The sequence below is a fragment of the Lepidochelys olivacea genome (assembly GCF_965140295.1).
Source record: "Lepidochelys olivacea isolate rLepOli2 genome assembly, chromosome: 11".
Classification (NCBI taxonomy): Eukaryota; Metazoa; Chordata; order Testudines; family Cheloniidae; genus Lepidochelys; species Lepidochelys olivacea.
In genome coordinates, this window is record NC_140421.1 from 52,762,765 (window position 1) to 52,777,341 (window position 14,577).

The following is a 14,577-nucleotide window of genomic DNA, read 5'->3' on the forward strand; positions in this document are numbered from 1 at the left end:
CTTTCTTATTTACCATTTTAATTTACCAATATACAAACAACTCACACACAACATTTGTATTTATTCCTGTATACACTGAACAAATTAAAGTTTATCTAAGCTATCTAGACACCAACGGTGAAATCCTGGTTCCACTGAAAAAGATGGCAAAGCCAGGGCAACAGAAATGCACCCAGGGAACTGGAATGACCCTTTGCCAGCTGGGCAAAACTACCAGACAAGGGGCCAAACATCTGCCCCCCCAGGCCTAGTGTCAGATTCACTTTTCTGCTTCTAATATTTAAAAATGCTATTCTGGGTTAGGAGATTTTTATGGCTCCTTCTGTACCTTGTACAACTAGTCACTTGGGGCCTAATCCAATACCCACTGAAGTCAATGGAAGCTTCTGCTGGGTGCAGGATCTGGCCCATGGCAATTAAGGCATGTAGACATACAGGTGGAGTTGTACAAAAAGCAGTGTCAACAGATACGTTTATAATTGCCTAAAACACTTTAAAAATATTTTTCCTATAACATGTAGCACATACAGAATACTTAATATGATGAGGTAGGGTGATGTAAAGGTTTCATCAACAGTCATTTGGGATGACCTTCATAATTCACTCATAAGTAATGTAGCCATCCCAAGTTCAGGCCAATAAAACTTATTTAGAATATGTAAACTCCCCTGTAAGTTAATGTCGAGCAGGTTTTTGGTCTATACATTTGTACATACTGTGAACTATTTCAACATTTCTGATCCAGTCTGGATGAGCTATGGTTTAAAAAAAGACTGATTTTTCCCATACAAGTAACTATATCCAGCTATGTTTTCCTGTCTTGTCTGCTGTCTTCAGCTGAGTTTAGTAAAAACATTAATTACACAATTCAAGCACAGAAATATCTGGTAAACTTAATACAGATTTTTTCACTTAAAAAAAATTCAAACCTGGTTTTGCAGCTTTTTAAAAATACATAGTTTTGGAATTTAAGTCAACAATTACATTATTAAATTATGAAATATTATACAGCTCTTATAAACTATATTGCTCTTTGTACCAGGAACACACTGCCTTGTCTCACTAGATGTTGCCCTGTGTTCATATCCTGAATATAAGGTTTCAGCTTTTTCAACTGTTTTTGAAGACCACTTGAGTCAATTCCTAGCCCAAAAGAGAGAAGTTTATTGAGCTACCAGTTTAGATCCAGTAAGCATAAGTCATAATGATTAAATGTCTTTTAGGCACATATTTTCAATTAAATACCTATGCTGTTGTGTAGTATTTGACAAAACCATATACTCTATATAGTCAAAATTTCTTAATAGCGAAGATGACCATGACTGACATTTATATAGTCCTTTCATCTAGAGAATCCCAAAGCATTTTACAAACTACGGTACTGTGATAGGGTGCATATCTCACATTGGCACTAAGATTAAGGTTAATGAGAGCTTCAGAACTCCACTAATCTACCTGTTGGCACCTGAACAGATGTTAGAAAGGTTGGTTCGAAGGGTCACCTGGAAAGGAGTCAAGTTTCCTTAAAAAGACAGAATGCTCAGCTAGAGACAGACTCAGAAAAGATGAGGCTGAGAGTTCTTGCACTGTGGGAATGGTTTGATAGAAGTAAGAAGCAAAGTATCTGGGAAGCCTCCAGAAGAACTCACGTTCGAGCCTGGGTAAGGTGGAAGTGGTTTAAGTTTGTACTTTTGGTTTGGGACTTGTTGGAGATCTCCATGGAAGAATCCTGTAAAAGTTATGAAGTATGAAACCTCTGAGGGTATGTCTAACTGCAATTAGACACCCGTGGCTACCTCAGCCTGTCAACAGGCCTTTTCTACAGCTCCTTCCTGGGCCCACTGTGTACCTGTATTTTTCTGAGACTCTCAGGGTACATCTGCACTGCAATTAGACCAGGGCTGATCCATGCCAGCTGACTTGAGCTCAGACTGAAGCAGGGATGTTTAACTGCAGTATAGACTTCTGGGCTCAGGCTGCAGTCTGAGCTCTGGGACCCCCCCCCCCCGCAACCCCAGGTCCTAGAGCCTGGGCTCCGGCTTGAGCCTGGAAGTCTACACTGCAATTAAACAACGCTGCTGTCGAAGCCCTGTGAGCCCGAGTCAGCTGGCACAGGCCAGCCATGGGTGTCTAATTACAGTATAGACATACCCTGAGAGTCTGAGAAAAAGACAGGTACACAGCAGGCCCAAGAAGGAGCCATCAGAAAGGCCTGTTGACAGGCTGAGGTAGGAAAAAGTGCAGAGAAGGTAGCACAAGGTGGGTCTGAATAGACAAACTTTATCTTTTCACTATAGGGTCCCTGGGCTAATACCCAGAGAAGTGGGAGGACCTAAGTTCCCCTACCAGTCACCAGAGAAGGTGGAGTGAACTTCCCCCTCGAATAAGGGGATGAGAACTCGTGAAAGCCCTGTGGATAAGAGGATGTAAGGACCTGGGGACAAGAAGATTTAAGGACCCTGGGACCCAGAGTCAAGGGCTGAAAATCTGATGTAAGGTTGTTGGACTTTTGTTACTCTGGAAGGGGTGGACCTAAAATGTGACCTGGCTGGACGGCCAAGTCATGAGAAAAGAGACCCGCACAGGACCAGACTGAACATCGGCAGTAGACACACCATGCCACAGCAGAAAGAGCAGCTACACCACATTCAGCCAGGAGGGGAGCACACCAGCAGCGATTCCACCCTTCCACAGGTAGCAGTTCTGCAAACACTTAATACAAGTAAAGTTACTTGTGCGCATAAGTGCTTGCAACACACGGCTCTATTTTATATCATCTGTCCAAAGCGACATATGGGAGAATGAAATGCCATCATGTATAGGGTGAAGTGAGACTACACTGGTTATCAGTTCACAACAGTAGACATAAGAGTTTAGATCAGGAAATGAAGAAGAGTAACATATCCAAATGATACTAAAAGGGCAATCAGAGCTATGCAGAACTAATTACTCAAACTGGAATCTGGCCAGAATACGGGGGTTATGATATTGCTTGGTATTTTTGAAGTATGTGTGCTTTTAACAAGCAAAATGTAAATGAACATCTTCTAAAATATCTGAAATGTTTTTATAAGGGACTTTGAGTCATTTTTGCAGACTAGAAATGAAGTGGGAATTTTGAGATGCCAGCTCAGGAGAGGGCATCATTGCACCAGCTTTCCAACCACTGTCCCAGCAGCTGACATGTCCATTGTTTCTTCCTTTTGTTTGGCTCTTCTTACCTTTCTAACCTGCCTTTCACTGGTTACCAGGTAACTCTGGCTGAATTGCTGTGAATGTATATTGAGATGTGACTGCTGTCTTAGTTTTTGTTTTTAAAGTATGGTTTCTCCCTGTCCCATTTCCAATATTTTAAAGGAGGAAGGAAAGCAACAACTATTGAAATTTTAAAGTTTCTACAGAACTCATTAACAAGCAGCCAAGAGGGGGCACCAGGGTAAAAATATTACATACAAATAGGATTCAGTTTGCCAAAAGTAATTAATGCATCAGGTAAACTACAGGCATCTATCACTCTGGCTATTGCTGTTGGTGACAATTTCACTCTAAAACCTCTCATCCCTCTACCCTGTAGACAAGCTTTCTATTCTTCAACAACATGGTAGTGGCAACGTAATTTTCCCCACAATGCATCACCACTGTGCCACCATTCTGACCTGGAGATATCACCCTCCTTGAGGAAAAAATGATCATATGCATGTTCAATCCTTGGCCTCTGAGCTGCGTCTGCCAGTCAACGTACCAGTTAATGGCAGCAGCAATGGTACTTTAAGATGTCTATAATACTTAGAAATTGACTCATTTCACACAGGCCACCAAACAGCCATCAGATGTTAACGACTTTTGGTCATAATTTTCCTGGGCTGGATTTGAATGACTCTATATTTTATTACCAATTCCCCGAGCTATTCAGTCTTTCAAAATCTCTATTTCTGACCCAGGCGTGACACTGGAATCTCACTGCCTGTAACCTCAGAAGCCCCAAAGCCAGTCATGTTAACAAGAGGCTTTCACACTGGAGTTACTCTAAAACAGTGGAGACCACATACTTCAGTCTTTTTTTTTTTTTTTTAAACTTTTTAATCCAAGAGAATGGGTAACTATATCTGTAAACTCATTGCAGTGAAAAATAAATGGCAGATTGCATGGGATGCCTCCTTAAACCTCTAAGCAGCCCACTAGTTAGTTGATTTTAAAGTGGGTCCAGATAATTTACCCTGGATTCAATCTACAGCCAGGAATTTCTAAATATCAGGAATGTTTTTCAAAAGTATCAAATTAATGTTTTATCTGTGAATCATCTCATCACTCTTCCTTTTGCAACAAATATTTATACTATAATTCTGTTACATCTTTGAATTTTGCAGTTAGTGACACCACAATTGGAATTCTAGTCAATTTAAAAAAAAAAAAAGGTTAAAAGTAGTTTCAGGTAGAATATGGGTCCCCTAGTTTCCCCTAGGGAATGTTTGTGGTCTTACCATTTTCCAGTTGTTAAAAATGTTTCTTGTTCCTGTGGCTGTGTGAAAGACTGACAAAAGCAAAAAGGGAAACAAAGGCCCTGATCCTCTGGACACTTACTAGTGGGCACAAGGCTTCTACTGTAATTCAATTGAAATAAAGGGATTATTCACAGTAATAAACACTAAATCTTATAAAGTATTTGCAGGATTCATAGGTTCCAAGGCCAGAAGGGACCATCATAATCACCTATTCTGAACTGCTGTATAACACAGGCTATAGACCATCACCTAGTAACTACTGTATCAAGCCTGAGGAACAAGAATCACCCATTAACCAACCATAGAGGGGAAACAGTATCATCTACTACATACCAAGTGCTATTAAATGCACAAACGAATGGAAGAAACAGATGGGGAAAAAATTCTTTTTAAAGGCACAGGGCCTTTGCTTACTCATACATAGGCTCTTCTTGAAGACACAGATGATACTGCATCAGTTAACCTAAAAGATGTGAAACAAATGTAATCTCCACAACCATAAGGACTGAGAACTTAAATTTTGGCTTTAAATAGGTCAGATTCTGCAGCAAGGGGGTGAATTCTGCAGCAAATCTGGTAGTTATGGGATCGTGGAATATACAGGGCCTGGATAGTGACTATAAACCAATAAGAAAGCACTTCTAGTCTTTATAATGTGAACTGTATTTTGACAGGTTTCAGAGTAACAGCCGTGTTAGTCTGTATTCGCAAAAAGAAAAGGAGTACTTGTGGCACCTTAGAGATTAACCAATTTATTTGAGCATGAGCTTTCGTGAGCTACAGCTCACTTCATCGGATGCATTCTGAACGCACAAAACATTGTAACGTCCTTTATACACTATCTTCTCTGTCAAACAATTCCACTAGATTTCATTATTTTTATAGTGCCATAACTATACACTTAGAAAAAGCCATAGTTAATAATAATAATCTTCGATGGTCTGTCAGCCTCCACAAAAGTTAATTTTATCATCAGCGTGAGGTTAAACATAGTTCTACAATGATATTGTAAAAGGGGTTTACAATATCCCATTGCAGTTCAGCAGATTATAAATACAACTGAGTGGGTTGATCTATTTTAGGTATCTATCTTATATGGCCCCACCACTATAGTATCTAAGCGCCTCGTAATCTTTATTGTATTTATCCTTACAACATACCTGATTGATCTATTTTACTACACAACATTAAACAAACTTTTTCTTTTAAATACTGAGCATAATGCTTGCTATGCAGGTGGCTTCTAAAATTCCCTTTTTTTAGAGATATGTTTATCTTAATTCACATTTCTTTGTGAAGAAGATTGTCAATATAATCTGTGAGAATGCAAAAATATTACCATGGTCAACATTTTGACTGTCCACAAAAACCCTAGATTGGCCAAATGCTTATTGGTTACAACCTGTGAGGCTGCTAAAATATAATTTATAGATTCCAAGGCCAGAAGGGACCATTGTGATCTTCTAGTCTGACCTCAGTGATTACAGATAATTACATCTGTGTTACCTCAGGTACATTCTTTGATAATTTTAAGACATTTATTTCCAGTCTGCCTAGGAAAGTTAATGATACTGTTATGTCTTATACTGTAAGTTCACGGGAGGGTGAGAAGAATACATGTTATACATTTGTACAAGAGCAGCATTTCTTCCCGTAGCTATAATCCTGCATTAGTATCAAAGCTTTCCTTGAGAAATGCATGAATTCAACCCAATATTAAGCAATGTTTTAATAGACCCAGGGAAAATTTTTCACAGGTCAGCAAAGTAAATCTACTTGAGACTAATAAAAAGACAGAAAATTCAAAGATTCCATATGACTAAATACATGAAGAGACATTACTTTTTTCTGAGTACTGGAGTCTGAAATGTGCCACTGAATTAATTTGGAAAACACTGAGTTTGGCACAATTTTTACATATCATTTCAGAGCAACTAAAGTACAAAGAGAACCTCCATTACCACCAAACCTTTGATTATGACGGGAGAGGAGGTGTGTATGTGTGTGGTCAGGAGTAGATATGAAGTAAAATTTGTGCGGCGTAAGACTGTTTTACAATAAATATGAAGACTTAGGTTCTGATCTTACAGTTACGAGTGTGTGTAGTCCTACTGACTAAATCCTAAAGGACTAAGGATTGGATCTGAAGGGCCTGAGCCTGCTATCGCACCAACTTTACACCAGTGTAACTCCACTGACCTTAATGCAGTTGCTCCAGACTTACACAAGTTTCATTGAGACCAGAATCAATCCTTAAGACTTAATTATTAAGGTAAAAATGTATAACTAAACATTACCTCTAGCTGCTCAAGAGCAAAAGGAGAACCATCCTGCTTCAAATTTTGAATGATTTCCTCCATGCAGCTTGCTGAAAACAGACTAAAAAAAACAAGAAAAGCCTCATATGACTAAATGTGTTATCTGATTCCACCCTCCTTCCTGCCTGGAAAGTAATGAGAACTCACAGACATTAAAAACAGAACAGCTTAACTAGACCATCAGCCTGATTCTCTACACTATCTCATCTTAATTACTGCAACATCCTTTTCCCTGGCCTTGACAAATAAAATTTTGCTCTTCTCATATCCATTCAGAATGCAGCAGCAACGGTCATTTTCTTGGGGCATCATTTTGACCATGTCACCCTCTCTTTGCATCCCTCCACGGGCTCCCTCACTTTATCATAACAAATATAAGTTACTTGTCTTCATTTTCAAGGCCCTTTATGATCCATCATCTCTCATTCAGTGCTGAAAGGACAGCTCCCGCCTCTAATCACCCACTTGTAAAATATTCAAATAAGCACCTTTGTGCTTTCTTCTGTGCTCCACTTCACACTTGGGAGAAGCTACCTGTAAACATCCACAAAACTAACTACAGTAGCACCTCAGAGTTACAAACATCTTGGGAATGGAGGTGGTTCGTAACTCTGAAATGTTCATAACTCCGAACAAAATGTTATGGTGGTTTTTTTCAAAAGTTTAAAACTGAATATTGACTTAATACAGCTTTGAAACTTTACTATGCAGGAGAAAAATGCTGCTTTTAACCATCTTAATTTAAATGAAACAAGCACACAAACAGTTTCTTTATCCTGTCAAATCTTTTTTTAAACTTTCTCTTTATTTTTTTAGTAGTTTACGTTTAACACAGTATGGTTCTGTACAATACTTGAGGTTTTTTTTGTCTCCACTAACTGATCGTGTACTTCCGGTTCCAAATGAGGTGTGTGGTTGACTGGTCAGTTCATCACTCTGAGGTTCTACTGTAATTATCTTCCTTCAAAACCCTCCTTAAAACTCTCCTTTTTTGTGAAGCCTACAAAAAACTTGACAACTGCTATCATGCTGACCAATGCTGGTTCACTGTTTCCTTGTGCTCCCCCATCAGTCTCTCCGTAACCATCTGTTGTCTCTTCTCTTATACTTAGATTGTAAGCTCTTTCGGGCAGGGACTCCCTTTTTTATTCTGTGTTTGTGTCATACCTAGTGCAGTGGGGCCGTGGTCCATGAATGGGGCTCCTAGGTGCCATGGTAGTACAAATAATAAACAACAAAATATTCTCTCCTGCTTTGTTCAAACTACTTTTAAATATACTGATGAGGTTTCCTCCATTTCCCTTTCAAGACTATTTCACATTCAAATAAACCTCAGTTGGGAATACTGATATTAATTCTAAAACTTCTACTTTTGTTTTATGTATGTATTTATAATCCTATGGTATCAATTTCATTCTGACTGCTGTTTGCACTCATAAAATATCTGTAAAGAACTATATCATCTCAGTTATTCAAGATATCCATATATTATTATTTCAGCTTCTCCTCAAATCTATCCTACAAGGCTTAGTTTTTTGTTAGTGGTGTTCCCTGATTTCCATCCATCAACCTCTTTCTGGTACCCAGCTGCACAAAACCGGTCACAGATGTAGCTTCATCTCAATGAAGAATTACATACATATTCTGTCCCTTGCCCCCCAAAACCCTAAATTCCAATTTTCAAGTGTCTTTGTTTTTAGTGTGTTATAGGGCAGTTATGTACAAGAGTGACAAGCTGACAAACAAGGGACTTAATGACTATAGCAACGTTCATCAGAAGTTACTTTTATCACTGAATCAGCCAAGAACACCTGTAATATGTAGAAGACCATGGGTAAGTAATAAGTCTACAAGGTCAAGAACCCTACAAAAACAGACGTTCAGACCAGGCTCTAGCCTTTTCTATTACACAACCTGTTAAATCCAGTAAACATTAATATTAATGCAAATCTTCCACACAAAAGAGGTAAGAGGAAAGAATGATTGCGTACCTGTTAATCTTGTCCATATGTTCATCAAGTACGAACTGCTTCTCTTGATCAATTTTGCACTATTTAAAAGAAAATACATCTTTCACTTGGTTCTGTCTCAGCCTATTTGAAAACTTTAAAAGCCCATCACTGGTACTGAAATACTATATTGATTTGCACTACAGAAAAGCTTACGCAGATAGCTCAGTTAATGCTGATTGCCATGTTTAATCAAACAGTATTTTACAGTACATACAAACTTGTCATTGTGTATTGAATACTTTAATGTTTTTATCTCATGATGCAGTTAGTTACGAGCTATCAGATAGCTCAAAGATGTTTTGTCAATATTTGTCAGTAACAGATACAGAGAGAGATGATTTAGATACACTTTCAGAGTTCTCTGGGGAACAGTAAGGAAAGGGAAGTAAAGCTGTAATATGAGAGATGTGTAGTTTTCGTAAACATTTTTGTACAATGGTTATTTCCATTTTAATATTAGAGATCCATATCTAACTGGAAGGTATGTACAGATTTTCTTTTAATATATATCCATTTATAAGCGGGGAGGAGGAGGGAAGCAGTAGCAGCTGTTAGCTGCTGAGTTTTTTGGGTGATTTTTTTTTAAAGAAACTTAGTATGATGGAATTTATTGGCTGATCCCAATTAATTTTATTTTCTCTTTAAGTCTTATAAGAATAAAACTTTTCTCCTCTTTTGTGCTTGCTTCGTTGTTTTGGTTTACAGTATTAATGTTGGGACATCTTCTGAACTTGTAAGATAATCAGGTATGCTTGCATCAATAAATATACAATCTTCTATGAAGATAACACCTTACCAGCAACAATAAAATTATTTATAACCCATCCAATCTTCATCGAAGTACCAGGGCCTCTTTCTAGTCCTTTTTGTTTATATTTATAAAATGTTTCCACAGACACAATTAGAAGACATAACAATTCTGGTTAATTGGTTCACATTAACTGCTGGTATTGACTGACTGCCAGCAGCTGGGACTGCATGATGGGGTGTGTTAGAACTGGAGCTCATGACAAAGGTTTTAGACCTGCTAGCACTAGGGGGCTTAGGATACAAACTGATGTTTCACTGACACTAGCTGCAGCTCAAACAGGTTCCTTGTCCCTTCTATTCCAATGACTGCCAAAGTGCAGCTTCCAATCCTTTAACTCTCAGCTTGCACTGTACTTTATAGCAACATATTCTATCTCTAGGCTTATAGTTTCCATTTTATCAAAGATATTCAGTGGCGTTAGATACATTAATTTATTCCAATTATTTTTCCACTCAGTGCTTATACAAGAACCTAATAATTCTAACTGGGAAATAGTGGATACGAATCTCATTCTAAAACCAAACAATCTCGGAGGCATACATGGGATGAAGGAACAAAATTAAGCCTCTGTTAGCACCAGGGCTTTTTTCTTTTGGAATAAGTACTGTGAAGCTTACTAGAGTGGCTACATTCCTATTGTACAAACTGAGTGCAAATTATCTAAAACCTTTTGATACATGCATGCAACGTGTTACAAGGAAATCTGACATTTTCTACCTGTTTGATATGAAGTTAAATTCACTGCCAAAGAATTATGAATTCACAGAGAGAATTATGGATTTGCGCTTTGGAAAATAAGTAATCTTTCTCTGAAAATGTAAAACTAGAAATAATTAGTTACTTTAATTTAAAGCATTGCTTTAACGTTCCAAATGCATTTCACTAGAGCCTATCTAGAGCCTGATCCTGTTAACATACACTATGCTTGGTAGTATTTGCCAAATTGGGCCTCAAAAGTTAAAGGGACATCATTAATCGCTGAAGTCTGGGCTCAAAATTTAGACTCTGCCGATGACTTTAAAGGAAATAAGGATGAAATTCACATTAAGCCAGAGTAAAATGGTTTCATGCAGGTAAAGTGGGAATGGCACAGGTGGGAAGGCAAAACCCACCCCAAACTGAGGGATATGTCATGGCAATAAAATGAATGGGAGTCCCTCACAATTCCTAGTTTGGTCTTTAGGCTGTAATAGCAGTTTCGGTGTCACGTGGTGGGATGTCAGAGCCACTGAATCCACATAATTCCAGATTGCGTGGCCACTTCCCCTGCACCCAGTGCCTCCCTCAGTGCTAGTCTCATTCTGTCAGTGGCTGTCCCCAGGCGCTGAACATCAAAACTGAAAAACAATGAATAGTAATAGCTAGCACTTACTTAGAAATTTACATGTTCAGCACCACTGTGCCAGTGGATGAGAACCACCAAATAAAACTGACTAGTCTAACTTCATTGTCCAAATCGAAAGAAATGCAAAAAGTAGTGAAAAGTAAATTAGATTTTTAAAATTCTTTCAATTTTAATCACTTATTTAATGTTAATATATAAATTATTAACAATTTGCAGTAGTGTGTAGAGACTGGGAATCCATTCTGTAGAGTGCTATACAAACATACAGCAAATGAGTGTTATGTAAATAAGATTATTTAACTTTAAAGTTGCCCCTTTAATAAAGTTTGAGATTGTAGCTAGCCAGCAGATTACCTTCATGTGATATGAGTTCAGTACATCGGCAACATTTTCTTTAGAAGGAGATTTTAGTGCTATCAAATCTTCCTCTAGTGCAGGCAGCTACCAAAAAAAAAAAAAAAAAGGCAAATTAAAATAATAGGGGAATAAAATGTATTTCCAGCTAGATTATTTTAACAGTTATGGATTAAAGACTCTTGACCTGATTTAAAGAGGTGATAAGCAGACAATGGGAGCAGCAGATGCTCAGCACTTCTGAAAACTGAGCAGTCTGGACTGAATGACACCTTTGGAGATCAGTACAGAGGGCCTCTTCCTAAGCAGAACCTCTGTGTGGTGGGGCAGAGAGCCACCCATACCCCTACTTATCATGAAAGAGTTAAAGAACTGCTGTGGTCACAATCAGCCCCAAACTGCTGCATCTGTGCAGCTTCTCAGGCCTGGGGATGAGCCCTTAAAAGGGAAGAACTCAGGCCAGCTGGGGGTGGTGCTCTGAAACAATCAGATTTAGAGTTCTCAGACCAGAGTTCTAGGCTATGTGTTAAAGAACAGAGCACTACCATCCTGAGACCACTGAGAAAAGAAGATGAGCTGGTTTTGTTGTTGAAACTCCCAGTTCTAACTCTTGACTTTTAGCTGCATAGGAGGATGGGAACTGAGATTTTCTGTGAAGCCTGAAAGTCTGCTTCCCCTCCTCTTCATGAAGAAGAGGGTCTCCTACCTGGAGAGTCTAAAAGCTATTTTCTTCTCTGTATGGACTATTTTACAACCCCCTGGAAGGAGGTGCACTTGCTATGATGTACCGTTGGAGGACTATATTTCAGACCACACGACTGCTGTTGCTCACAGAACAACATATAAGGTAAGGGAGGTGTCCACCTCCACCTCATGGGGTGACCTTGAGGCATAATCTTTTATACACTGAGACCTGTGGATGAAGCAGGCAAACAATAACTCACAGAGCTTGAGAGGGTACTGGGAGTCCTGGTGCTGTGCTACACTTCAAAGATAGTGTAGCGTTTCATAGCCTAGGCACCTAGTTAACTCTAACGCAAATGAGAAGGTGGAGTCAAGGCCTTGCACCCTCCTGATACGCTTCAGAAAAGATACTGTCAGTAGCTGAACTAGCCTTATGGGGTCCTTCTTCCTGAGTGCAAAGAGTGTCACTGTGCAGAGGTGGAGAGGAAGAGAGTACAGGGAAAGCTGGTTATTTTCTCTTGCCCACTTAACCCATCCATGCAAGGGATAGGCACAATCTCATGCTATGACTTTACCAAATGAGTTGATGATTTAGATTTCTCCCCAGCCAATTTTTTAAGGCCCCCATCCTGTAAACACTCAGGAATCTAACTTGCACATTAGTAATTTCCATTGGCTTCACTGAAATTGTTAATGTGTGAGAAGATAATCAGCATGTAAAGTGTCTGTGGGATCTAGACCTACATATGTTACTGGGAAAGAGAGCTAAAGATGCAGTTTTGACTGTGACTTGATTTCTTCCCTGTGTTTTGACCACCTAGCAGCTCATCTTCAAGTGGAATCTGGAGTCAGTGGCTGCCTTAACTGCTATCACCTAGACTCATACTTGGCTCTCATGAGGACTCAGGCGTGGGCTTGGACTAGTTTTTGATCGGCTGCCCATTTGCAAGCATTAGTAGATTCTTTCAATAGATGATTCTAGTAAACTGAAGTTTTCACAACTGGCTACCACAATCCAGTGCTGAACATAACTGTTACTTTCAGTAGCAAAATATCAATTTAATGTTTTGTAAATAAGAACAGGTGCCTAATACATGCTGAGCACCCAATTACCACTGGCTTCATTGGGAGCTGGCAATGCTCAGTGCCTCCTGTGAGCCAGGCTGCTTGAGTTGAGTATGTTTCTGGACCATGAGATCTGCCTGAGTTAGAGAGGAGTACAGTTACCGCAGGCAAGACTCCATCTCACTGGAGGCAGGAGGGTAAAATGGTGGTTCATGGTCCTGGACACCCTGAGAAAGTGTAATACTCATATTGCATCAATGGGGTTGATGCTCTTGAGAGGCTAAATTTAATTACATAATTAAAAATCAGTTTAATCTGTGATATCTGCACAAAGAAGAAATTCAACTTCAAGTAAATCTAACACTTTGACCTATTATCAAAGGTAGTGATTGACAGATTTACCTTTTCTGATTCTACAAAATGTGTAGCAATTCCTGCTTTTTGCAAATCTCTTCCTTTCAGTCTAAATCCTGTAAGAGCAAGGTAATAGCCAATCTTTCCTGAAAGTCTTGGCAAGAAGTAGCCTCCACCTACATCAGGAAAAAGGCCTGTAATTGAAGAAAACAAGAAATGTGAAGGAAAGGTCGAAAAGAATTTACTATCATAACAGCCATTTAACACACTCACTGCACACTTTCAGCCTTCCTCCCACTCTCACCTCCATGTTTCTACATAGCCCGTTAGCCTGTACCAGCCCTCTTTGACTTGGTCTGCCAGACCTCTACCTTCTTATCCAAGCCTCTCCCTAAAGTGCACTTCTTCCACAATGCCCTCAAATTCTAGTCCTCCCTCTAGCAAGTATTCACAACAGATAAGCCAGATATCAGTGCTCATTCCCAAGCTTTTCATGAGAAGAACTTTCTCTTTATATATATCTGTAAAACACTTAGCATCATGTTGCCGAATTAGCACAAAGAAAAAGATAGTAATTTGTTGCAAATCAAAAGTGGAAGCTAATCTTTCTCTCCAACTTCATAGTTCATTGAATCTATTAAAATATATAATAAACTCCCACATAGCAAATAATATTCTTTTTAAGGAAAAGTCATGAATGTTTTGAGACCTCTCTAAAATTTTAGGACCCATCAGCTTTGAGACCCCAAAGACTAGTCCTGGGCACCTTTAGAGAAGACCACAACTAACCTGCATTTGGAGGTGGGAGGGGAGGGGGGAATCTCAGCCTTCATGATTAGTACATTTTGAAAGTTTTGTAAGTTCAAAGGCAATGGGTAGAAACTTATTTATTTAAAAAGTAAACAATGAAAGTCCAAGAATCACATTAATATTAAAGAGTTCCAAAAGGACAGATCCTTGGGCTTGTCAAAGGCAAATATATAAGTTTTGTGGTCCCCAAAAACAACCCTTAATTTTTTTTACATTTCCCATTACATATTTACACTAATATAATGGTCAAATATTTGATTTTTCTATCCTATAATGTGTTACTTTACTTCAAAAATTATATTCACAAAGAATTTTACTTTTG

At 38.8% G+C, this 14,577-nt stretch overlaps 1 protein-coding gene across 2 annotated transcripts in view; it reads right to left on the bottom strand.

Annotated features, from left to right (window-relative positions):
- Window positions 1-14,577, bottom strand: part of HIBCH (3-hydroxyisobutyryl-CoA hydrolase) — an 88,678-nt gene that overhangs the window by 16,776 nt on the left and 57,325 nt on the right. For both annotated transcript variants that reach the window (XM_084643730.1, XM_084643729.1), the window contains exons 8-11: window positions 13,494-13,639; window positions 11,343-11,429; window positions 8,812-8,870; window positions 6,800-6,881 (exon numbers count right to left, since the gene is read on the bottom strand). In XM_084643730.1, the coding sequence (XP_084499856.1) occupies window positions 6,800-6,881; window positions 8,812-8,870; window positions 11,343-11,429; window positions 13,494-13,639 (374 nt within the window). The remainder of the gene's footprint in view (window positions 1-6,799; window positions 6,882-8,811; window positions 8,871-11,342; window positions 11,430-13,493; window positions 13,640-14,577) is intronic.